This window comes from Haliotis cracherodii, unplaced genomic scaffold, assembly GCF_022045235.1.
Source record: "Haliotis cracherodii isolate W230 unplaced genomic scaffold, xgHalCrac1.p SCAF_23, whole genome shotgun sequence".
In the NCBI taxonomy this organism is placed as follows: Eukaryota; Metazoa; Mollusca; class Gastropoda; order Lepetellida; family Haliotidae; genus Haliotis; species Haliotis cracherodii.
The window spans coordinates 5,570,549-5,596,152 of NW_027266279.1; the positions used below are offsets into that span (position 1 = coordinate 5,570,549).

Consider the following 25,604-nt stretch of genomic DNA (forward strand, 5'->3'; position numbering starts at 1 on the left):
CGTTCTCTGGTGAAAACTCGCCTCCTGAGGGAATAATAATAGCAATATGCAGACCTAACTGCTGATCAATTTATTCTTCAAACTGATCTGTTGGAACCATTTGCAATTCGGAAAAAAAATTGTCAATAGTAATAATCCATCGACTACTTCCAATATGATACACGTTGTCTTATTTTGTCAATAGGGGTGGTTGATAGCTTAGTGGTTAAAACATTCGCTCGTCATGCCGAAGACGCAGGTTGGATTGTCCACACGGGTACAATGTGTGAAGCCCGTTTCTGGTATCCCCTGCTTTCACTTTTTGTGTCAATGAAGATCACCATTTACAACTGGATGAAAATGCATGTACAGAAATGGTTGAGCCATTGGTTCAGTTGCAATGTACCCTACAACGATGTTGGATGATTTTGTGAGAAAAGGAACACGATATATCTTCAGGAGAATTGCTCCCCGCAAATGTCATATTCGTATTTGCGCTTCTCAGAACTATTAATGTGGCAAATGTCAATTCCGAGATAAAGTCACAAAATTCTATAGTAAATTCAAAGTTGAGACCGTGTCCATGATCCGACATAGCACTGTGTATTTTTATCTCGAATTCGAGATAAGCGGTCATATTCATATATTTATATAAATGGGGCGGTCGGGACCGCAGAATATGTTCGAGATATCGGTACATTCGAGAAAACGAATCTCGATATAACGGGGCGCTACTGTATTGTGAAAATGTAGATATACTAGTCTTTATATATGTACAGTAGGATGCAATTTACCCCGATTGATTTATCAACCTTATTCGTGTTAATTCATCCCAAGCATCGAAAACAATTTTGTCTTTGGCCATGTTTGAGAAATGTTTGGTAAAAGAGTGAGTATGGTTTTACGCTACTTTCAGCAATATTACGGGATGGAAAACCAGAAAACATACTCAACACATCCTACAATGAGTAAATTCGAACCCGGGTCTAAGGCGTTACGAGCAAACGCTTTAACCGGTAGGCTAACCCACTGCCCTGACTGATATTCATCATTTAATTATATAACATGTCGCTAATTTCAGGTATAGCTGAGGTATGGTTGAACAGTGCTCAACTAATTCCAACATCATAGTTACATTTACTGGAGTGAAAACATCACGAAACAATCGACCGCCTCCGTAGTCTAATGGTAGAGCGTCCGCCCGGAGAGCGGAAGGTCCGGGGTTCGATCCCCAGGCGCGTCATACCAAAGACGTTAAAAGATGGTACTTGTTGTTACCCTGTCTGGCGCTCGGCAGTAAGGGGCTAAAACAAGGACTGGTCGGCTCGGAGTCAGTATACTGTGTCTGAGTGGGGTGTTCATGTTAAACTGCGGCATGGTATCTCAGTGTGCTTGCACTATAAATCGGCATCAGTCCGGACTAGTACAAGCAGCCACACACATACACGTGCATGCACGTCGCTATGTAACTGCAATAATCTTGGACGCGACGTTAAACCCCATTTCACCTCACCTCACCTCACCTCAGGAGACAATCATTGAGGTCACGAGATATTATTCCAGACATCATACGACTCTCGCCGAAGATTTAACATCTTATCGTCTGATATTTTTCATTTTATCTTAACATGCCCCTTCCATAGAATACCTCTTCTGCTGAGGGTAAGTCGTGTCGTTTGGGTCAGGACGACATAGGTTAAATAGGTCTTTCCTGAGTTGCTACGTCTCTATGCACACAGACTGGGCCTGTCGCCACTGTCGTCAAATCACCTCTTTAGCAGGACGTGTTTGTTGTGAGGAATTAGTATGTCCGCGCAATAAAAATGAATTTCTGGAGCTTTGTAGGAGTTCTGCTGTATCTTATAACAGGTAAGATGCTTCTTCGATCGATGTACGCAATCGGGATCCGATGACATGCATTAACATTAACCCAGTCTGACCACCCGATCCCGATAGCTGCCTCTTATGACAAGCACAGACTGCTGAAGGTCAGTTGTAACCTGGATCTTCACGGGGAATGTTGGATGTAGAAATGTGGTATATCAGATAATGTAGAGAGCCATGTAGACCAGGCAGTGTCCAATGTTGTTTGCCGTGTATTGTGCCATCTGGAGAACATGTGGTGTTCCATGTAGAATGCTATGTAGTGTTCCATGTAGAATATCACGTAGTGTTCCATGTAGAATATCATGTAGTGTTCCATGTAGAATACCATGTAGTGTTCCGTGTAGAATGCCATGTAGTGTTCCTTGTAGAATACCATGTAGTGTTCCGTGTAGAATATCATGTAGTGTTCTGTGTAGTGTTCCAAGTAGAATTCCATGTAGTGTTCCGTGTAGAATATCATGTAGTGTTCCGTGTAGAATATCATGTAGTGTTCCATGTAGAATATCATGTAGTGTCCCATGTTGTGCTCCATGTAGTGTTCTATGTAGTGTTCCATGAAGTATTCTATGTAGTGTTCTATGTAGTGTTCCATGTAGTGTTCTATGTAGTGTTCTATGTAGAATTCCATGGAGTGTTCTATGTAGTGTTCTATGTAGTGTTCCATGTAGAGTTCTATATAGTGTTCTATGTAGAATTCCATGTAGTTTTCTATGTAGTGTTCAATGTAGAATTCCATGAAGTGTTCTATGTAGTGTTCTATGTTGAATTCCATGAAGTGTTCTATGTAGTGTTCTATGTAGTGTTCCATGTAGTGTTCTATGTAGTGTTCTATGTAGAATTCCATGAAGTGTTCTATGTAGTGTTCTATGTAGTGTTCTATGTAGAATTCCATGAAATGTTCCATGTAGTGTTCTATGTAGTGTTTCATGTAGAATTCCATGTAGTGCTCCATGTAGTGTTCCATGGAGAATATCATGTAGTGTTCCATGTAGTGTTCTGTGTAGTGTTCCGTTTAGAACACCGTGTAGTGTTCCATGCAGTGTTCCATGTAGAATACTATGAAGTGTTCTGTGTAGAATATCATGTAGTGTTCCATGTAGTAGTATTCCATGTAGAATATCATGTAGTGTTCCTTTAGTGTTCCATGTAGTATTCCATGTAGTGTTCCGTGTAGAATATCATGTGTTCCGTGTAGAATATCATGTAGTGTTCCATGTAGAATATCATGTAGTGTCCCATGTTGTGTTCAATGTAGTGTTCCATGTAGTGTTCCATGTTGTGTTCTATGTAGTGTTCCATGTAGTGTTCTATGTAGTGTTCTATGTAGAATTCCATGTATTTGTATATGTTGTGTTCCATGTAGAATTCCATGAAGTGTTCTATGTAGTGTTCCATTAAGTGTTCCATGTAGAATTCCATGAAGTGTTCTATGCAGTGTTCTTTATAGTGTTCTATGTTGAATTCCATAAAGTGTTCCATGAAGTGTTCTATGTAGTGTTCAATATAGTGTTCTATGTAGTGTTCTATGTAGAATTCCATGAAGTGTTCTATGTAGTGTTTCATGTAGAATTCCATGTAGTGCTCCATGTAGTGTTCCATGTAGAATATCATGTAGTGTTCCGTGTAGAACACCGTGTAGTGTTCCATGCACTGTTTCATGTAGAATACTATGTAGTGTTCTGTGTAAAATATCATGTAGTGTTCCATGTAGTAGTATTCCATGAAGAATATCATATAGTGTTCCATGTAGTATTCCATGTAGAATACCATGTATTATTCCATGTAGTATTCCATGTAGTAGTATTCCATGTAGAATACCATGTAGTATTCCATGTATAATACCATGTAGTGTTCCATGTAGTATTCCATGTAGAATACTATGTAGTGTTCCATGTAGAATACCATGTAGTGTTCCATGTAGTATTCGTTGTAGAATACTATGTAGTGTTCGCTGTAGAATACCATGTAGTGTTCCATGTAGTATTCCATGTAGAATATTATGTAGTGTTGCATGTAGCATACCATGTAGTGTTCGCTGTAGAATACCATGTAGTGTTCCATGTAGTATTCCATGTAGAATACTATGTAGTGTTCCATGTAGAATACCATGTAGTGTTCCATGTAGTATTCGTTGTAGAATACTATGTAGTGTTCCATGTAGAATAACATGTAGTGTTCCATGTAGTATTCCATGTATAATACCATGTAGTATTCCATGTATAATACCATGTAGTGTTCCATGTAGTATTCCATGTAGAATACTATGTAGTGTTCCATGTAGCATACCATGTAGTGTTCCATGTAGTATTCCATGTAGAATACTATGTAGTATTCCATGTAGAATACCATGTAGTGTTCCATGTAGTATTCGTTGTAGAATACTATGTAGTGTTCCATGTAGAATACCATGTAGTGTTCCATGTAGTATTCCATGTAGAATACCATGTAGTGTTCCGAGTAGAATTACATGTAATGTTCCGCGGACTGTGACACCTGGAAAGCTCGTAATGTTTCATATAGTGTGTCACCCGGTGTGTTGTGTAGCGTGCATTCTGGAGAGCAATATTAATATGTGGCATCGCATCTTACACTCTAACCCGTTGTCTGCCCAATGATCTATGACAATCTGCATGTCAACGTGGTATAATCTGTTACATGTAGTTGCACTCATTCAGCATGCACAACACAGACAAGTCACTGTCCGACGCCCGCAGCAGTAAGCTCCCTGATGAAGGTGTTCAACAAACGGTGTCTTGAGTTCGTCCTGGGCAAGACAGCAACGTGGACATCTGCAGAGCGAGACTGTATGTACGTATTTCTTGGTTGAAACAGTTAATGTACCTTATATTATAACTAAAATAAAAAGCGTCGCAATGTCAGTTCTAAATTATTGATTTTTTTGTTAACGAATACTGAGGGACAGTAAAATCATTTACCTCCTTATCAGCGGTAGAAACTAACAATTTTAGTCCACGAGTCTTTTTCATGATAAAATATAGCAAAGCCCTTAGAAATATCTAATTTCTACTTGTCCTTGTGATGTAGTGGGCTACATGACTAGTGCAAATTTCTAACGTTGCTTATCATGACTGAGTCTGCAAAATGTCAAGTTCGCTGACAATGTCCACTGATGTTCTACTTCGGTGTCTAGGAAGCTGTACTTGTTATATTCATACGTATATATAAGACTAACGAAAGTTAACAGTTAAGAAATCAACAGTTAACACCCAATAAATGCGCGTCCGTGAGCGTGTTTAGGCGGCAGCCTTTTTACTGTATGGCCACAAGTATCCTCATTTCCCACTTCACAGCTGAGTCTTCTTTGTGGTGATGGACAGAGGCGAGGTTTGCCGATTGACGTGGTGGTAAAAACATTCCCTTCTCTCCACAGACACAGAGGAGGCCACCTGGTGGAAGTGGCGAGTGACTCTATGCAGCAGTACCTGGAGTCGGTGTTGCAGACAAGATACGTGGGGACAGGAGTGTGGATCGGCCTGACCGCACCCACCAACACGTGGATCTGGACAAGTGGTAGGGTGGGGCAGGGTGGATCTGGACAAGAGGTAGGGTGGGGCAGGGTGGACCTGTACAAGTGGTAGGGTTGGGCGAGGGTGGATCTGGATAAGTGGTAGGGTGGGGCAGTGTGGTTCTGGACAAGTGGTTAGCTGGGCAGGGTGGATCTGGACAAAGGGGAGGGTTGGGCAGGGTGTATCTGGACAAGTGGTAGGATGTGGCAGGGTGGATCAGGACAAGTGGTAGGGTGGGCGAGGGTGGATCAGGACAAGTGGTAGGGTGGGCGAGGGTGGATCAGGACAGGGGGGAGGGTGGCGAGTGACTCCATGCAGCAGTACCTGGAGTCGGTGTTGCAGACAAGATACGTGGGGACAGGAGTGTGGATCGGCCCGACCGCACCCACCAACATGTGGATCTGGACAAGTTGTAGGATGGGGCAGGGTGGATCTGGACAAGAGGTAGGGTGGGGCAGGGTGGACCTGGACAAGTGGTAGGGTGGGGCAGGGTGAATCTGGACAAGTGTAGGGTGGGCCAGGGTGGATTTGGACAAGGGTGAAGGTGGGGCAGGGTAGATTTGGACAAGGGGGAAGGTGGGGCAGGGTGTATTTGGACAAGAGGGTGGGTGGGGCAGGGTGGATCTGGACAAGTGGTAGGTTGGGCGAGGGTGGATCTGGACAAGTGGTTAACTGGGCAGGGTGGATCTGGACAAAGGGGAGGGTTGGGCAGGGTGTATCTGGACAAGTGGTAGGATGTGGCAGGGTGGATCAGGACAAGTGGTAGGGTGGGGCAGGGTGGATCTGGACAAGTGGTAGGGTGGGGCAGTGTGGTTCTGGACAAGTGGTTAGCTGGGCAGGGTGGATCTGGACAAGTGGTTAGCTGGGCAGGATGGATCTGGACAAGTGGTTAGCTGGGCAGGTTGGATCTGGACAAGTGGTTAGCTGGGGCAGGGTGGATCTGGACAAGTGGTTAGCTGGGCAGGATGGATCTGGACAAGTGGTTAGCTGGGCAGGGTGGATCTGGACAAGTGGTTAGCTGGGCAGGGTGAATGTGGTAGGTTATGGCAGGGGTAATTCCAGACACTTTGACGGCTTGGGTAATTGAAGAGAGCCACTAGCCTGTTTATGAAAGTTTCCACCATTGCAACATCAAGCCCACTTTCCTCTGCTGAATACGATTGGACTATCGCAAGGTCGATCTGACGTAACTGTGCACGAATTGGGGCGCGTTAGACGACTGACCCGTGACCCCAAAATTCATATATTTGATATCAACTAATTCATTCCCTGTAGGCTCTGTCGACCTGTACAGGAACTGGGCCTCGGGTTCTCCATCCAGCAACACATTTGACGGGCGTAAAGATTGTGTGTACATGGCGACGGGGACGTGGACGTGGCATAACGCTGCATGCTCCTCATACGGCTTCCTCATCTCAAGATACGTCAGACTCAACTACATATGTGAATTTCGTAAGTGATTGTGTTGTGTCGTAGCCGAAGTAGAGAGAGAAAGAGAGAGCGAGAGAGAGAGGTTATGCTACTGAAGCGTCCTAATTTGTGTGTGTGCGTGCGTGCGTGCTTGCGTGCGTGCGTGCGTGCGTGTGTGCGTGCGTGCGTGCGTGCGTGCGTGTGTGTGTGTTTTGCTGTTTTTACTAGTCCGGACTGATGCCAATTTATAGTGTCAATCTTATTGCATACCAATATCTTTTAAATGTATGGTTAAGACACGTCTTTTTGTTGGAGTATATATCAATTGAGGACATAACAGAGTTATCGCCCTTCTACCATCAAGCCGCGTCTTGTCGTTCCTGGGAAGTGTGGCTGCACAGCTGGCAATAATGATGACAGTAAAAATGCGCAAGCAAGTGATCCATGTAAGATCCTGTCTGCACGAGTAGCAGGTGCACTCAGGGAACACTCGGGGCAGTTAATAATGTACTAAACGCCAAGATAATGTGGACACCTCATGTCTAATGTTAGACTGGAATAGCGTCCATTTAATCTTGAGAAAATGTCAACACATGGCTCAGAGGACCCAAACCAACCAATAAGAGGCAACCAAAACGATCCACATGTTCATTTCATACATTCGGAACACACCACGGACGGGGAAAACAATATACATCCGATTTTGTACTCTAACAAGTTTTGTTTACTTTTAATTCATGTCAGAATCAGAGACGAATTTCAGAATTGGATTATGTATTCGGATGTATGTATTGTATATGGAATCGGATGGTCGGATAATCGAGACTGGTTATTCTCTGGCGTTTGCATTTCATATAATATTATGTAACTAGTTGTCTAGGGTTATTCAGGTGCACGGATGGCCCAGTCGCCTGAGGCGCCGCGATTCGCTGTGCAGAGTTGCGTCCCTTGGGCGCGCCAGAAAACTATGATCGTGAGTTCGTATTCCGGTCCGCCCTTATAATGTTTCTAGGTTTGTCAGCACCATACCCGTGCTCATGGGTTTCACCAAAGTGGTAAACGTCTTATATCTGCATCACTTCGGGGATTTCCTCACACATTAGGCTGACACGCCGTGATATAAGTGGAAAAGTGTTAAAAGCGGTGTTGAACCAAACTCAGTCTGTCTAGGGTTATGCATATTTCCAACCCATTGTTTATATTGTTACTAGTGTTCTAGGCTTAAGAATATATATGGTTCCGGGACTGTGAATGTTGTCAATTCTTTTTTTTACAATCTATTTCTAGAGAGCCTGTCTTCGACAACGACCGAACTCACAACTCGACCCCAATCCACCACGTTAGGTATGTCATCTTCAACACGGACGTCGACGCCCCCTGAGCTTCCCTGGTCTGTAAATTGTTATTAGATGGTCAAGTCCTGAGGCGGTAATCTAGTAAACTATCCCCATGTCCGGCTTGGATCCATGGTGGCTTAGATCCAACTCAGATCAGTCAACTTCACGGGTCATATTCTACTCTGACCTCTAACTTGAAAAGTAGGCGCCATAAGCAGCATCGTGGTGATCTCTCCATCTCAATGTTGCAGTTACCACCTGCCCCTACACCATCACCAGTCCCGCACACGACACATTCAGCTTCGGTTCCCATACCTATCAGATCTCGACGCAAATAGCGCATGCCGTTGACGCTCAGAAAGCATGTGGTACAAGGGGAGGTAACTTGGTGGCCATACCCGACTGGACCACACTGGTGTGTGTGCACGAAGGACTGGTCAAGAACCTTAAGTTTAATGGAGCTGAAGTGTGGATCGGTCTGTCCGACGCGGAGAGGGAGGGGCAATGGAAATGGGACAATGGTGAGACCATCCTCTTGATTCCAGGGTGTACGTCTTCCCACATTTATCAGTGACGGTTACACGGGACAATGGGGTAGCCTTGTTGTTAAAGTGTTCTTTCTGGTGTCCCCTGCCGTGAATATTGCTACCAGCGGCATAAATTCATACTCAGTCACCGCTACCAAAAGGATACTAGTAGTTACTCTGGATAGTTACTCTGGATAGTTACTCTGGATAGTTACTCTGGATGGTTACTCTGGATGGTTACTCTGGATGGTTACTCTGGATGGTTACTCTGGATAGTTACTCTGGATGGTTACTCTGGATAGTTACTCTGGATGGTTACTCTGGATAGTTACTCTGGATAGTTACTCTGGATAGTTACTCTGGATGGTTACTCTGGATGGTTACTCTGGATGGTTACTCTGGATGGTTACTCTGGATGGTTACTCTGGATAGTTACTCTGGATGGTTAGTCTGGATGGTTACTCTGGATAGTTACTCTGGATAGTTACTCTGGATAGTTACTCTGGATGGTTACTCTGGATAGTTACTCTGGATGGTTACTCTGGATGGTTACTCTGGATACTTACTCTGGATGGTTACTCTGGATGGTTACTCTGGATAGTTACTCTGGATAGTTACTCTGGATAGTTACTCTGGCTGGTTACTCTGGATAGTTACTCTGGATAGTTACTCTGGATAGTTACTCTGGATAGTTACTCTGGATGGTTACTCTGGATGGTTACTCTGGATAGTTACTCTGGATGGTTACTCTGGATGGTTACTCTGGATAGTTACTCTGGATGGTTACTCTGGATGGTTACTCTGGATGGTTACTCTGGATGGTTACTCTGGATGGTTACTCTGGATACTTACTCTGGATAGTTACTCTGGATGGTTACTCTGGATGGTTACTCTGGATGGTTACTCTGGATAGTTACTCTGGATAGTTACTCTGGATAGTTACTCTGGCTGGTTACTCTGGATAGTTACTCTGGATAGTTACTCTGGATGGTTACTCTGGATAGTTACTCTGGATGGTTACTCTGGATAGTTACTCTGGATAGTTACTCTGGATAGTTACTCTGGATAGTTACTCTGGATGGTTACTCTGGATGGTTACTCTGGATGGTTACTCTGGATAATTACTCTGGATGGTTACTCTGGATGGTTACTTTGGATGGTTACTCTGGATAGTTACTTTCGATGGTTACTCTGGATGGTTACTCTGGATAGTTACTCTGGATAGTTACTCTGGATAGTTACTCTGGATGGTTACTCTGGATGGTTACTCTGGATAGTTACTCTGGATAGTTACTCTGGATAGTTACTCTGGATGGTTACTCTGGATAGTTACTCTGGATGGTTACTCTGGATAGTTACTCTGGATAGTTACTCTGGATAGTAACTCTGGATGGTTACTCTGGATAGTAACTTCTGGCTTGGCAAACGGACAAATCGTAGTTTGATTCAAGGAAATGTAATTATTCAAATACTTCCTGTTTCCTGGTCATAGCACTCATATAAGGAACCGAGCTATATGACGATCCAGGACTTTAACCACTGGGCTACCCTACCGTGAATGTTGATCAGTGTGATATTGTGCCTTGTTAATTCGCTGTGTAAAGTCATAAATGTGTGGTTGGGTGATTGCATGGGGTCAGGAGGGTTTGTTGTTTAACGCCGCACTCAGCAATATTCCAGCTATGTGACAGCGGTCTGTAAATAATCGAGTCTAGACCAGACAAATATTACCAGACAGTTATTGACATCATGAGCATCGATCTACGCAATTCATACGATTATATTTATACACTCTCCACCAAGTCAGCGAGCCTGACCACCCGATCCCGTTATTCGCTTCTTACAAGCTGGAGAGGGTTGCTGAAGACATGTTCTAAACCCGGATCTTCACGGATCATTTACGAGGGTGGATGGGTGTGTGAGTGTGTGAGTATGTTTAGGCTTAACAGCAGAGTGATCATGAGTGGAATAGGGTAGGTGGGTATGTGAGAGGATGGGTTAGGAGGGGGACAGGGAGCGGGTACGTGTACAGTCTCCTAGACAATTTATATTGAGAACGTGTTATTTAGAAGCTATTCTGCCATTTTAGTGTATGATTACAGGAGAAACGTTCTCGTACCATCATTGGGCGAACGGAGAGCCCGGGTCGCTGCTGGGGACGAACGAGGACTGTGTCCTCATGGAGACATACTCAGGCTTGTGGAAAGACACCAGTTGCAATGGGGGACTCCTCTTTGCCACCGGCCGTTTTCACTACTTGTGTCAGTACGGTAAGTGTCTGATGGAACCGCTTCCCCTTCGTGTGTCAGTACGGTAAGTGCCTGAAAGAACCGCTGCCCCAATGTGTGTCAGAACAGTAAGTGTCTGATAGGACCGCTTCCCGTTCCTGTGTCAGTACGGTAAGTGCCTGAAAGAACCGCTTCCCCAATGTGTGTCAAATCAGTAAGTGTCTGAGAGGGCCGCTTCCCGTTCCTGTGTCAGTACGGTAAGTGCCTGAAAGAACCGCTTCCCCAATGTGTGTCAGTACAGTAAGTGTCTGATAGAGCCGCTTCCCCTTCCTGTGCCAGTACAGTGTCTGATAGAGCCGCTTCCCCTTCCTGTGCCAGTACAGTGTCTGATACAGCCGCTTCCCCTTCCTGTGCCAGTACAGTGTCTGATACAGCCGCTTCCCCTTCCTGTGCCAGTCAGTGTCTGATAGAGCCGCTTCCCCTTCCTGTGTCAGTACAGTGTCTGATAGAGCTGCTTCCCCTTCCTGTGTCGGTACAGTGTCTGATAGAGCCGTTTCCCCTTCCTGTGTCGGTACAGTGTCTGATAGAGCCGCTTCCCCTTCCTGTGTCAGTAGTGTCTGATAGAGCTGCTTCCCCTTCCTGTGTCAGTAGTGTCTGATAGAGCTGCTTCCCCTTCCCGTATCAGTACAGTGTCTGATAGAGCTGCTTCCCCTTCCTGTGTCAGTAGTGTCTGCTAGAGCTGCTTCCCCTTCCTGTGTCAGTAGTGTCTGATAGAGCTGCTTCCCCTTCCCGTATCAGTACAGTGTCTGATAGAGCCGCTTCCCCTTCCTGTGTCGGTACAGTGTCTGATAGAGCTGCTTCCCCTTCCTGTGTCGGTACAGTGTCTGATAGAGCTGCTTCCCCTTCCTGTGTCGGTACAGTGTCTGATAGAGCCGCTTCCCCTTCCTGTGTCAGTAGTGTCTGATAGAGCCGCTTCCCCTTCCTGTGTCGGTATAGTATCTGATAGAGCCGCTTCCCCTTCTTGTGTCAGCACAGTGTCTGATAGAGCCGCTGTCCCTTCGTGTGTTGGTACAGTGTCTGATAGAGCCGCTTCCCCTTCCTGTGTCAGTACAGTGTCTGATAGAGCCGCTTCCCCTTCACGTGTCGGTACAGTGTCTGATAGAGCCGCTTCCCCTTCCTGTGTCGGTACAGTGTCTGATAGAGCTGCTTCCCCTTCCTGTGTCGGTACAGTGTCTGATAGAGCTGCTTCCCCTTCCTGTGTCGGTACAGTGTCTAATAGAGCCGCTTCCCCTTCCTGTGTCGGTACAGTGTCTGATAGAGCTGCTTCCCCTTCCTGTGTCAGTACAGTGTCTGATAGAGCCACTTCCCCTTCCTGTGTCAGTACAGTGTCTGATAGAGTCGCTTCCCCTTCCTGTGTCCGTACAGTATCTGATAGAGCCGGTTCCCCTTCCTGTGCCAGTACAGTGTCTGATACAGCCGCTTCCCCTTCCTGTGTCAGTACAGTGTCTGATAGAGCCGCTTCCCCTTCACGTGTCGGTACAGTGTCTGATAGAGCCGGTTCCCCTTCCTGTGTCGGTACAGCATCTGATAGAGCTGCTTCCCCTTCCTGTGTCGGTACAGTGTCTGATAGAGCCGCTTCCCCTTCCTGTGTCGGTGCAGCATCTGATAGAGCCGCTTCCCCTTCACGTGTCGGTACAGTGTCTGATAGAGCCGGTTCCCCTATCTATGTGTGTCAGTGCAGTAACTGCAACTGTAGTCTGATAGAACCGCATCCCTAAGATGTAAATGAAGTAATTGTTTATTATTAAGATACAAAATCTGTAAGGCCTCTTCAGTATAGAGGAAAGTTCTTCCGTCCGTCTTCCTTCAGTAGTCCTGGAGACATAAATTGTGTCTTTAATTTCCTCCTGAATTCTACACCAAGACAGGGGTATCTTCAGCTCATAAAGCGTGTACAATTTACGCCAAATCACCCCTGTATCAAGGTTGTCAATGTTTTGAGACGAGCTATACCTTCTTCTTTCCTCCCACATTAAGCTGACACGCCGTCGTATAACTGAATACTGTTAAAAGCGGCGTTAAACCCAACTCACTCACTCACTCACTCACTGCAGTGTACATGCATCATGGGAGCACTGTTGACAAAATATACTTATAATCCATCTGAATTTGTTGCTTTCGTTCGAAGTTTTCGCCTGTCGATAGGACTCCTTGGGGCTGAAATTGTTCAAATCACAGGTTTGTAGATCGGTACCTCCTCGATATTTCAACAGCAATAGTCTGTGAAACATTCTTTCTTTCTTGAACGGCCAAAAGGCATTTTTCTAGCATTTCGGACAGTACTTTATTTCACACTATGATATAGAGGCACTGGTATGCAGCATGTGATTTGATTTTGTATTGATAGGCTGTGGGAATATCTCAACCTTTCTGGTGGATTGGTATCCTTTATCCTTAAACACATGCGTGTGCGTGTGCGTGTGCGTGTGCGTGCGTACGTGGCTGCTTGCACTAGTCCGGACTAATGCTGGTTTTTAGTGGCAACCCAGAGATACCATGCTGCAGTTTAGTTTGAACACCCCACTCAGACACAGTATGGGGATGGCCCAGTTGTCTAAGGCGCCGCAATTCGCTGTGCAGAGTTGCGTCCCTTGGTCAGGCAAGAAACCTATGATTGTGGGTTCGAATCCCGGTTCGCCCCGATTGTGTTTCTAGGTGCTTGTGGGTTTCACCGAACTGGTAAACGCCTGAGACCTGCATCACTTCGGGCTTTCCGCCCACATTAAGCTGACACGCCGTGATGTAACTGGGATATTGTTAGAAGCGGCGTTAAACCCAAATCACTCACTCATGCAAACACAGTATACTAACACTCTGTGAGTGAGAGAGAGAGAGAGAGAGAGAGAGAGAGAGAGAGATAGAGAGAGAGAGAGTGTGTGTGCGTGCGGTTCGGTGCGTGCGTGTGTGCGATGTGCGGTGTGTGTGTGTGACACCGAGTCGAACTGTCCTTGTTTTATCCCCTTAATACCGAACATGGTAACAACAAGCACCACACCACATCGCTACTATGGACATGTATTGACAATAGGAAGGATACAGGAACTCGTATGTGGATCGTGTGGCGTTTAATATAAGACTGATAATTTCAATTTGATCTGTTTTAGATCACGTTACGTCGTCTACTATAAGAACCACTAAGTCGACGACACCATCCACTACTGCGTCTACCAGTGCTTCAACTACTGCTATCACTACAACTACAACCACTGCAACGACCACCCCAGCGCCTAAACCTTCAGGTTGGCTAGTACCGTAACTCGCATCGTGTTGTTTTAAAAAAAACCTTCATTAACCGTACACTGTACAAAAAGGAGTCGGTTTGTACTATTTTAATCTGCCGTAAATACGGCAAGCGTAACATTTTTTGGAGTTCAATAATAAGTCGATCCTTATGCAGCACAGGTATTAACTAGGTTCATTGTTATCAAAACATCAACAAGGTTTCTACAGAAATAGCCGCATTCTCCTCAGTCATACCCACGATACGTTATCAATACACTTCTGTTATTATAGTATTAGGATAGTGCAGGGAATGAAACTCTTAAGTTTTTACGTGTCTCAATCAGCGTTGGTATATTCAGCTCACAGTTCGAATACAGCTGATGGGCCCTATCCTTCCCCTTGAACTGCATGACTACAGGTGTGGTCCCTACCCCTCCCCTTGAACTGTCTGACTACAGGTGTGGTCCCTACCTCTCCCCTTGAACTGTCTGACTACAGGTGTGGTCCCTACCCCTCCCCTTGAACTGTCTGACTACAGCTGTGGATCCTACTCCTAGCCGTGAACTGTCTGACTACAGCTGTGGGCCCTACCACTCCCCTTGAACTGTCTGACTACAGCTGTGGTTCCTACTCCTAGCCGTGAACTGTCTGACTACAGGTGTGGTCCCTACCCCTCCCCTTGAACTGTCTGACTACAGCTGTGGTCCCTACCACTCCCCTTGAACTGTCTGACTACAGCTGTGGATCCTACTCCTAGCCGTGATGTGATGAACGTAAAGAGCTTCTCGAAACCGACATTCGCAAAACGTGACTTTGTACACACAAACCAATTTAACGGAAAGTTCTCTTCGGCGTTCGTGTTTGCGTATTTCTAAAACATGCTGAACGATCCTAGGATTATTGGTCATTGGTGATCACTGATGTGTTATTGTTGTAATTGAATTCTCCGAGTAAACATACCGAGTAGATTTGAAAATATTCCCGAAATATAACGTAGTAAATGGTGATTTAGTGAAATGTAAAACATTAGCGATATTTACGGCGAACCTAATTTTCAGGGGTCGTTTACAGGAACTTTGCATTACCTAAAGTAACTGCGGATTATATCACAGAACAGAATATTTCCCACAGAATGCAAACCTGTGAAGTGATAGTTTGAATATTATTTGACTTCAAAGTGAAGAGGAGGGACATTTCGGTTACTGTGGCACCCAGAAGTCTTTGATAGGCATTTAGAAGTTCGGAGAACATAGTACATGACATTTTCTTATGGATAGCAACTTCTTTGATTGAATGAGCAAGAAGTAGCACTGAAACGTCGTACAAAGAGTAAAATAACTTGCTATCCATAAAACAAGTGGCATCTAGAAGGTTAAGATTCATTTACGATTTCCGACGTCTCTACTTGCATAACAACGGCATTTTACCCCATCGGAAATGGACGCAAAGAGCTTATATGGTAAGTATAGATATTTACAAAAATGTTGACATTTTAATGAAAGTCTGAAATTCCATCATTGGTTTTCAAATCTGAAGGTGTGAATAGTAAATAATAACCTATCGGCAAGATGGCAACTCTCCTGTTTGGAAACACGGAATTTTGTAATATTAGAGTTGTGCCACTTCGAAAGCGTATTCGGTTTCACGGCGTTCAGTCATCTAAACACAACGATCACTCGGTTTCGAGTTCAACTCTCATCATGGTATGGCCCCCTGTCACAGAGGAGAGCCATTACATGACGAGTGGCAGCGATATGGTATAGAGAGCCCCGCGAACGGTCAATCACTGTGAGGAGTTTGTGGAAACAGCAAGCTCCACGCCGCGATATTCCGTTCGCAGAGCTCTCTATGCAAGGAGTGTGACGAAGGTTTCACACGCTGGGAAGGAGCTTGTGGCACCAGACGACACACTAAACCACAACAATATATCATGGACGTTTCTAAAGAAAAGAAAACTATCAGGGTAAATGCCACTGGTGACATAACCCGGTAAGAACAAGTACGAAAGAAATGGTCAGACATTGAAGGCAGAGTCAGCCAGATGGTTGAATGTTAGGAAAACTGGCAAATAATTTAACCGAAGGTAAACAAGAGAAATAAATTCATGTGGACTACCGACAAATGGTTTTAATAGTAGGCAGCCTAATGACGTCACGGGATTCCCCGGGTCGCCATGAGCGGGCTTTACGAACTGCAAAATGGCTTGAAGTAAAAGCTGCAATCCTTCTTTAATATGCACTTATCCGACAAATAAACAATCTGAATAACCAATAATAGCAATACTTAACATAATTATCACGAAATCAGCATATCCCAGTATCCAGTTAATGTCAGTAGGATCCAAATACAGAGCGCCCATCCCACGTCCGATCCCAACTCGGCTGTAATGGCTGCCGTTTGTGCTGATCGATCATTCACATCGGCTCAACTTGTTATTCCAGGCGGAATTATTCTTACGGTTTACATTGATTTTAATTAGATGAAAAAAAGTAAATATTTTTTACGCTTCCGAATGTGTAACTGTATGACCATGTAGTTTAACCGTTGTGTATTTTATGATTTATTTCTCCATGTCGGTACGTAAGAAAACTATCATGGAGACAATCTTGAAGATAAAGGCATTTGATAAATACAACTGTAATAAAACAGGAAGATCGCACGCAACATTATTTTTTTTGGATGTGTAAATAATAACGGCTTTAATTAATTTAAAGAATAAAACGAACCGGAAATGACATGCCCGGTATTATTTTGCACGGGTATAAATGAAGTGTCAACACGGATCGCACGAGAAGAATACACATTCAGCATGTGGTCAAAATATGACGAGGAGTGCCTAATATATGAGTAGCAGATACCCTGTAAGTTTTGCATTGATTTGTAACCATTTGATAATGTAATAGTGATATAAAATATTAGTTTAGATGTATAATAATACATTTATTGTAGGTACAGTTATGACCGTTCCGGGATAGAAAAGTGTTTACATTTCGGTTGAAAACATTTGCATTGAGCACGAGAAACAAATTAGTTAAAATTAACACTGAGGTCTATGAAACTGTTTATGCTGTGCTATTAAATAATTCGAAATTTCTTTGTTTTTGTTTCAGGCTTGTTTGACCATTCTCGTGCAAACTTCAAAACTGTGTACCAACTGCTCCCGTACCTGGAGTGTCTATTAATAATTTTTCTGGAATTCCCCCTTTTAACGTTGTCCGAAATATTACCATTATAAGTATAAACAGGTATACATACAGTTTTTAGTCATAAGAAATCAAAAGTCAAAAGAAAAAGCAAAGTGTGTATTTGGTACGTACATTTTGAATATAATAATAAGTCACTAAATTTATTATGATATGGATGTTTAGTGAACAACATCATAAATACAGGAATGTATTTAATAATGAAGTATGCAGGTTTTTAAAAAATAGATGTGTTAATTATAAATAATTGAGAAGACATGAATATGCACTTACCACTACATTAACAATTAGATTGTCATGGCAAACAGAAAAGGAAACTTGTCCATGTTACGAACAAGTGCAGGGTAAAATTTGGTATTTCCCTCATATTCTCGCAATGCTCACGTCGAGTATCTGTACCATTTCTCCTAATACTGATTGTCATGTATGTCTCCCACTTTTGGGTGTGATCGTTCTGCCACTGCCTTTATCTGTGTGGCACAGCTACATCTATAGGGAAAAACCCACTGGACACTTCCCTCTAAAAAATAATGTCAACCAATATATGACATCATCAAGTTGAGAGCGCATATTCGATTCACAGAAATGATGTCATGATAAAAGAAGATGTAGATCGAGACATAATTCTGAAAAAACTAAACACTGTGTAAACATGTACAAAATTTAAAACATGCCTGTTGACTGTATTTTGCTGACTAGATGATTACCAATATATATCTCAAGTTGTCATGGTAATATCAAATCCAGGTTAAAGTTGATCTACAGCAACCCATGCATGTCAGAGGCTACTAACGGGATTGTGTGGCTTGGCTCGTAGACATGGTTGGTGCATGTCATTGTATCCCAAATGCGTAGATCGATGCTCATGATGTTAATCACAGGATTGTCTGGTCCAGACTTGAGTATTCAGAGGCCGGCGCCATATAGCTGGAATATTGCTGAGTGCTTCGTTAAACAGCAAACAAACAAATCATTTCATTTGAAGAATGCTGTGAAACACAGGCATATGAATAGTTAAGTGAATGCTAAATGCACTGTAAATTGATTGCCATTTTCTTCAAACATATGTTGAAATGTTATGCCAAACATTAGAAACATATATATGATGTATAGACAAAAAGTAATAACAGTTAAATAAACCGTAGTGAATAGTAATATGGATATTCTTTTATCACTCTTGAAACCACTCTGAAACACTTCGAGTTTATTACTTTCTATTTTATGATAATTGGGAAAATTAATCTGTTAAAATACACTCTTAATATTTGCGCATCGGTTTTATATTCGAAACATGCACTTTGTGGTAACTGGTTTGGTGAGAGGATGCACAAATTGATGAGCCATGGTAACTTTATTTTATTAGGTTTGGAAGATAAAAAGAACCATAATGTGTGGTGAAGGTATGATTTAAAGTCCTACATTATCTGCATAATTGTCCAAACAGTGAGTTCATTTGAGGTGCATTAGGCATGAACTACTATAAAATAAGTTGTCAAGAAAGTAAGGGGATATAACTCTAAATACTATTCTTCTGAGGCCACTGTGTAATGAAGACCAAGTCATTCATTAATAGTTGTAAGGAAATATCATATTTTGGTGTAGCAGACGCCCCTGAGCTCCATACAGTGGTGGACCATGGACTTGTTTGGGCAGAGTTTGGTGTCTTTCATTTTTCATAAAACAATGCTTTCTTATTATTCAAAGTAATTCTTATTGTGTACTGAGGTGAAAACATATTTCATGAAAATATTAATTGCATAATTTCGGTAATAAAATCTGTTTTTGTATTTTTTTAAGGTAGGTGAATAAGCAAACTGTAACAGACAGATACAAGAGTTACCCCCCTTTCATTCAAGTAACAGTTAATTCTCAACACCTATCAAAGTCATTTATCCCGCAATGAGTTTATATTTAAATCTTTTTTTTGGATGGAACCTTTTTTCAATGGTAGATCTAATAGTGGTCTTCTTTTTATTGATCAGAAGGCAACATTACACAATCGTTTAGGATCCCTATTAATAGGTAACTGACAACGTAATAATGAATCTTGAAACCTAATGAATTTGTGTAACAATACACATGAGTCACGAAAAGATCATTTGTATTACCGTATTCGACGTAATAAGCGCACAGGGCGCTCTCAAAATTAAAAATAGAGGCCTCTAATTGGAATATTATTAGAGTTGAAAGATCGTAAATTTCGTGGTTTATGCTGACAGCCTGAAATGTTTATACGGTATATACATGTTAAAAATATATAGCCACCAATTCCTTCTTTAAATATATTCCACAATTAAATATTTCCTGTGCTGGTGAGGGGATCTCTGGAAGCATGGAAACACCTTGTAAAGATATGACACTGCCTTCTTGTGATTCACGTACAAAAAGTTGATAAAATATGTAATTTAATCAAGTCATATATTTACTTGTTGGTAAATTTATCAAATATTGACAGTATTTGTTTATAATTAGATCTAGCACCATTGATTGAAAAACTATTTATTACTTTGACAGTGTTTAGCATGATTCCTTCAGTAGGTGATGAAGCTAAAGACAGTACACAGGGATTAATCTTTGGTTAATTATTCTTAACTCTCTTTGCTTTCTTTGTATTTGAAGATGTAAATACACAACATTTTGCCAAATTCAAGAACCTAACACATTTTATGTTAAGGTAAAGCTTTGTCATGCCATATTTATTTAACAAGTTACTTCAATGCATGTTGTGATATATTGTTGAAAAACATACAAATTTTCACTTTCTAATCAAAAGATACATATCAGTAAGATCCTGCATTTTGATGCTGTTAATTTCTCTGTTTTGATAAAATTTGTAATTGATCTGTTGACACTCTTGATCCTTTTTCACCCCCTGCATATGGGTATTTTTACTTTCATATGAAATATATTTATAAATAAAAACACGAATACACTTAAAGGCGATGCACAATTAACCAAAACTCCAATATAAATTATTTTAATGCACTGACAAATTGATATGTTCCAGATTCTCAACAGGATGTGTTTTCCACACAACACACCACACTGACAGCTCCAAACACAGGAGATGCTGATTGTGGAACAAGCACAGGTGTAATATAATATAATGTTAATAACAAACGTAATGAAATGCTAAATTTCTGGTGAACAAATTCAGACACATAGGGCTATTTTAAACATAATCCAAGTATATCTGCCATTATTACATGTATACAAGCTGAATATCTTTTGTGAGATGTCATTGGTTATAATTATTTTAATATTTATATTCATTTCAGAAAAGGTCCCAGTGAGGGTGGATGATATGCGGATCCATCAGAATCAGTATGTATTGGACATTATGAATTTAAAATTGCCATATTAAGTTTTATTGACATTGATCAAATAAGTTTATTTCCTCATCAGTTCTAGTTTATATTATAACAATACACATTTTTTTTCCAAGAAAACCTAATGGCAAGCCATGTTGATGAAAATCAAATGAAAGCTTGGTGTTGATTGGTTTATGATATTGTATTATGATTATCAGTATTATATCATGATCAGAAATATTTAATAGGATGATGTTACTGAACATCTAAATATCATTAATGTAACACAAACTTGTCTGAAGATTTTCAGAAGACATTCTGTGAGAGATCAAATCATTACCAGCTCAGGGGGAGAGGAAGGTGTCACTCTTGGAGGAAATAATTTCTGAGAAGCTGGGACATCCACACACAGACTGAAACTGGAAACTCATTGTCAACTGTTGTTACCTGATTTTGATTAAAGCCTGTGACTTCATGTTTTCTTCTTCTTCTCCTTCTTCTTCTCTTTCTTATTATTATTATGTTGTATATCTGCATCATTTTTGGATATAGCATATATGCATTTTTTTCGCATAAATTCTAAAAAAACAATGACATGCACTATTTACAAGTGTTTTCACAAAGTGGTGTCAGTGGATTTAAAAAAATACCTCCTTGCAACTTATGGTATGATAATACTGACATTTTTGGTCTCTGAGTAAAAGTATCACTGTTGGTTATGTATGCAACCTCATTTAATACCTTGTGTTGCACTTGATAAGGTTTCTGCATCTGTCCATGTTATTGTTGTCAGCAGAAGTGCTGTCCACCTTTGGTCCAGTACATCTGGCTCAGGCAACCTCAGTAATATTGTCAAAAGGTGCAAACATGTTGAATAACAAGTTGATTTGTGAAGACACCTAAACAGCTGTTATATGCTTACAAAATTTGTATTTATTCATGAATGAAAACATGCCAACAGCATAGGTATTAAGAATTATAGGAATGAATGACGAACTGAAATAATAAATTTATGGGGGTACAAATGATCATCATCACCCAATCATCAATAATCATGCTCATTGGACCAATCACTTCAGCAATACCTGAATTTAAACAAACGTCCCATGAATTTGTTGTTTGTTTGTTTGTTGTTTAACTCTTGACTTGGCAAAACCATGTAGATATCCTTGTTTAATGGACTGCCTCCGTCGTCTAGTGTTAAACCTTCCATCCGGAGAGCGGAAGGTCCGGGGTTCGATCCCCGTCCGCGTCATACCAAAAGACGTTAAAAGATGGTACTTGTTTTTACCCTGTCTGGCATTCAACATTAAGGGGCTAAAACAAGGACTGGTCGGCTTGGAGTCAGTATACTGTGTATTCATGTATAACTGCGGCATGGTTTCTCAGTGTGCTGGCACCATATATCTCCATCAGTCCGGACTAAGACAAGCAGCCACACACTCACGTGCATGCACGTCACTATATAAGTGCGACCCGTGAAGATTCCAGGGTAGAATATATAGGTCTTCAAGCAACCCATGCTTGCCGTAAAAGGCGACTAACGGGATCGGGTGGTCAGGCTCGCTGACTTGGTTGATACATGTCATCGATCCCAATTGCGTGGATCGATGCTCATGATATCAATCACTGGATTTTCTGGTCCAGACTCGATTATTTACAGACCGCCATCATACAGCTGGAATATTTCTGAGTGCGGCGTTGAACACCAAACCAACCAACCAACAACCAACTATATAAGTGCAGTAGTCTTGGACGCGACGTTAAGCCCCATTTCACCTCATCTCACCTTGTTTACTGAGGTATCCCCCATTTTGAATAGTATCTAAGTGTAACTAACATTTGCACAAGGGAGAGGTTGGGCACACAGACTTGGTTCGGCCGAGAGATAGCCGAGCTGACCCATCAAGGAACTGTAGTGTGGTGTACCGAGGGAAGCGATACCTGTCGGTCAGTTTTGTCAAGCTTGAATTCCTATCCCTTAATACTCGCCCTCGCCTATTGTTTCTCCTGTTCAAAATGTCTGTAATCCTCAACAGTGTCGCCATGACTTTGAATGTTTTTTTGTTTGTTTGCAAGGTACAAGTGACCCTGACCTGTCTTAGGTTATGGGTCTGTTTTCGATTGGGTGTAAAGTCAGGAGGTCTTTGTGAAACCGCACAAATATATAAGAGATGGTTTACGACGTGTTTAGGATGTCGGGGGGCAAAGAGGATTTTGGGAAACAGCATCCTGTGTGTTTTGAGTGACGCCATGTTCTGTTTGTTTCAGTGATGTCAGGACCTGTACGTTCAAAATTGACTAACGGATGACCTCGCCCAGATGAACACTAACTAGTAGAATTACGTTATCTGTCGAGTGGAGAGATATTCCGAACTGCTTGAGGGAATTCCTCAGTGTCTACAAATGACGTCAAATAGGACCGGTATCATCAAAGACAATTTCTGTTAATTTGTGCACATTCAACAAAAACGAATGCCATAATTTTAGTTTTAAAATAAATTACGAATTTGAATGCTCTACTTACCAAAGAAATCGCAAAGCTCCAAACAGTCGTGTATGTGCATCGGGAAATTCAACCGCGTCGCATCTAACGATAATCCCCGTCATCAGCATCTAGCTCTTCTTGCCCGAGTATGACTTGCGCTCGAAAATTTCGAAATTCTGAGAGAACCACGGTAATGGATTCTGGGGTCAGTTTAGGTGTACCGAAATGCTGACCCTGGAGATACTCACCAAGGTCACAGAACGTTCATATAAATCACTCTTCAGTGTAAACCGGGTCTGGTTCCGTTGTTGATACGCGACGCAAACTTTCCATTTTTGTCATTGATGGTACTTGATTCTTCATCAGCAGTCAACAAATTCCACGTCCATCCTTAAGTTACGCCATATCCTGTTTGCTTCAGTGACGCCATATCCTGTTTTGTTTCAGTGACACCATATCCTGTTTTGTTTCAGTGACACCATGTCCTATTTGTTCAGTAACGCCATGTCTCGTTTGTTTCAGTGACGCCATGCCCTATCCTTGAAGCATGTACACTGGACTGTGGCCTGTCCGGCTTCAAGAAGGATGCCTCCGGCTGTCACACCTGTGCCTGTGATGGCTGAACTATCTCACTGGTCAGGCCATATTGATAATAAATTTTATAATTTTAATGTTACATACAGAGTTGAACTCTCTCAGTCCGCAAACGTCCGGATTATCAAGGTTTCACTGTATTGAACATCACTTTTAGTGAAAGGACGCTGCCGTTACATATGAAAATCAGCGAATCAGAACATATATTTGTTTATCAATTTTAATATTTACATTCAATTCGCAGTTGATATGTTTGAATGGATGCCTGATATTACGCACTGAACAACATGCAGTATCTAGCGTTTCGTCACCTTTGTACATTTCTTTTCTTATAAGCTCATTTTATTTCTGACAGGAAAAAGGAACAGATTGGTCCTAAGGCGAGGGGACGGGCTTTTTAGACATTTCACAAAGATTATAATGTGTTCCAAAAATAAATGGGAAAATGCTCTTGATGTATAAAGTAAGTGTTGATAATTAGCATCTTATCTCTGTAATAAACAACGGTCACTCACTCGAAATATAAAGTATTGTTTGATAATAAAGTATCGTATATCTGTAATAAACAACAACAGTCACTCACTTGATGTATAAAGTAAGTGTTGATAATTGAGTAGCTTATATCTGTAATAAACCGCAACGGTCACTCACTCGATGTATAAAGTATTGGTTGATAATGAAGTATCTTATATCTGTAATAAACAGCAACGGTCACTCACTTGATGTATAAAGTAAGTGTTGATAATGAAGTATCTTATATCTGTAATAAACAGCAATGGTCATTCACTCGATGTATAACGTAAGTGTTGATAATGAATATCTTATATCTGTAATAAACAGCAACGGTCACTCACTCGATGTATAAAGTAAGTGTTGATAATGAATATGTTGTATCTGTAATAAACAGCAACAGTCACTCACTTGATGTATAAAGTATTGGTTGATAATGAAGTATCTTATATCTGTAATAAACAACAACGGTCACTCACTCGATGTATAAAGTATGGGTTGATAATGAAGTATCTTATGTTTGTAATAAACAACAACGGTCACTCACTCGATGTATAAAGTATGGGTTGATAATGAAGTATCTTATATTTGTAATAAACAATAACGGTCACTCACTTGATGTATAACGTAAGTGTTGATAATGAAGTATCTTATATTTGTAATAAACAACAACGGTCACTCACTCGATGTATAAAGTATGGGTTGATAATGAAGTATCTTATATTTGTAATAAACAACAACGGTCACTCACTCGATGTATAAAGTATGGGTTGATAATGAAGTATCTTATATCTGTAATAAACAACAACGGTCACTCACTCGATGTATAAAGTATGGGTTGATAATGAAGTATCTTATATGTGTAATAAACAATAACGGTCACTCACTTGATGTATAAAGTATGGGTTGATAATGAAGTATCTTATATCTGTAATAAACAATAACGGTCACTCACTCGATGTATAAAGTATGGGTTGATAATGAAGTATCTTATATCTGTAATAAACAATAACGGTCACTCACTCGATGTATAAAGTATGGGTTGATAATGAAGTATCTTATATTTGTAATAAACAACAACGGTCACTCACTCGATGTATAAAGTATGGGTTGATAATGAAGTATCTTATATCTGTAATAAACAATAACGGTCACTCACTCGATGTATAAAGTATGGGTTGATAATGAAGTATCTTATATCTGTAATAAACAACAACGGTCACTCACTCGATGTATAAAGTATGGGTTGATAATGAAGTATCTTATATCTGTAATAAACAACAACGGTCACTCACTCGATGTATAAAGTATGGGTTGATAA

General features: G+C 41.5%; 1 protein-coding gene and 1 long non-coding RNA gene across 2 annotated transcripts; both read left to right on the top strand.

Moving 5' to 3' along the window:
- The first annotated feature begins 1,765 nt into the window (after positions 1-1,765).
- Positions 1,766-24,214, top strand: LOC139471823 (C-type mannose receptor 2-like). Its single transcript, XM_071254324.1, has 10 exons — positions 1,766-1,848; positions 4,542-4,674; positions 5,258-5,397; positions 6,669-6,845; positions 8,091-8,147; positions 8,392-8,661; positions 10,770-10,937; positions 14,060-14,194; positions 23,702-23,814; positions 24,129-24,214. Exons 1-9 carry the CDS (start codon positions 1,803-1,805, stop codon positions 23,800-23,802), a joined length of 1,227 nt encoding a protein of 408 aa, XP_071110425.1. The 5' UTR covers positions 1,766-1,802; the 3' UTR covers positions 23,803-23,814; positions 24,129-24,214.
- Positions 16,048-21,129, top strand: LOC139472010 (uncharacterized). Its single transcript, XR_011653874.1, has 4 exons — positions 16,048-16,166; positions 20,388-20,471; positions 20,659-20,704; positions 21,002-21,129. It is a non-coding gene; the product is annotated as an uncharacterized lncRNA (long non-coding RNA).
- Positions 24,215-25,604: the final 1,390 nt, after the last annotated feature.

Excerpts from the sequence above, each read along its gene's own strand:
- LOC139471823 (XM_071254324.1), top strand. The coding sequence starts at position 1,803 with ATGAATTTCTGGAGCTTTGTAGGAGTTCTGCTGTATCTTATAACAG. Across the intron at positions 6,846-8,090 it reads CAACTACATATGTGAATTTC|AGAGCCTGTCTTCGACAACG; the intron begins GTAAGTGATTGT and ends ATCTATTTCTAG. Across the intron at positions 8,662-10,769 it reads GCAATGGAAATGGGACAATG|GAGAAACGTTCTCGTACCAT; the intron begins GTGAGACCATCC and ends GTATGATTACAG.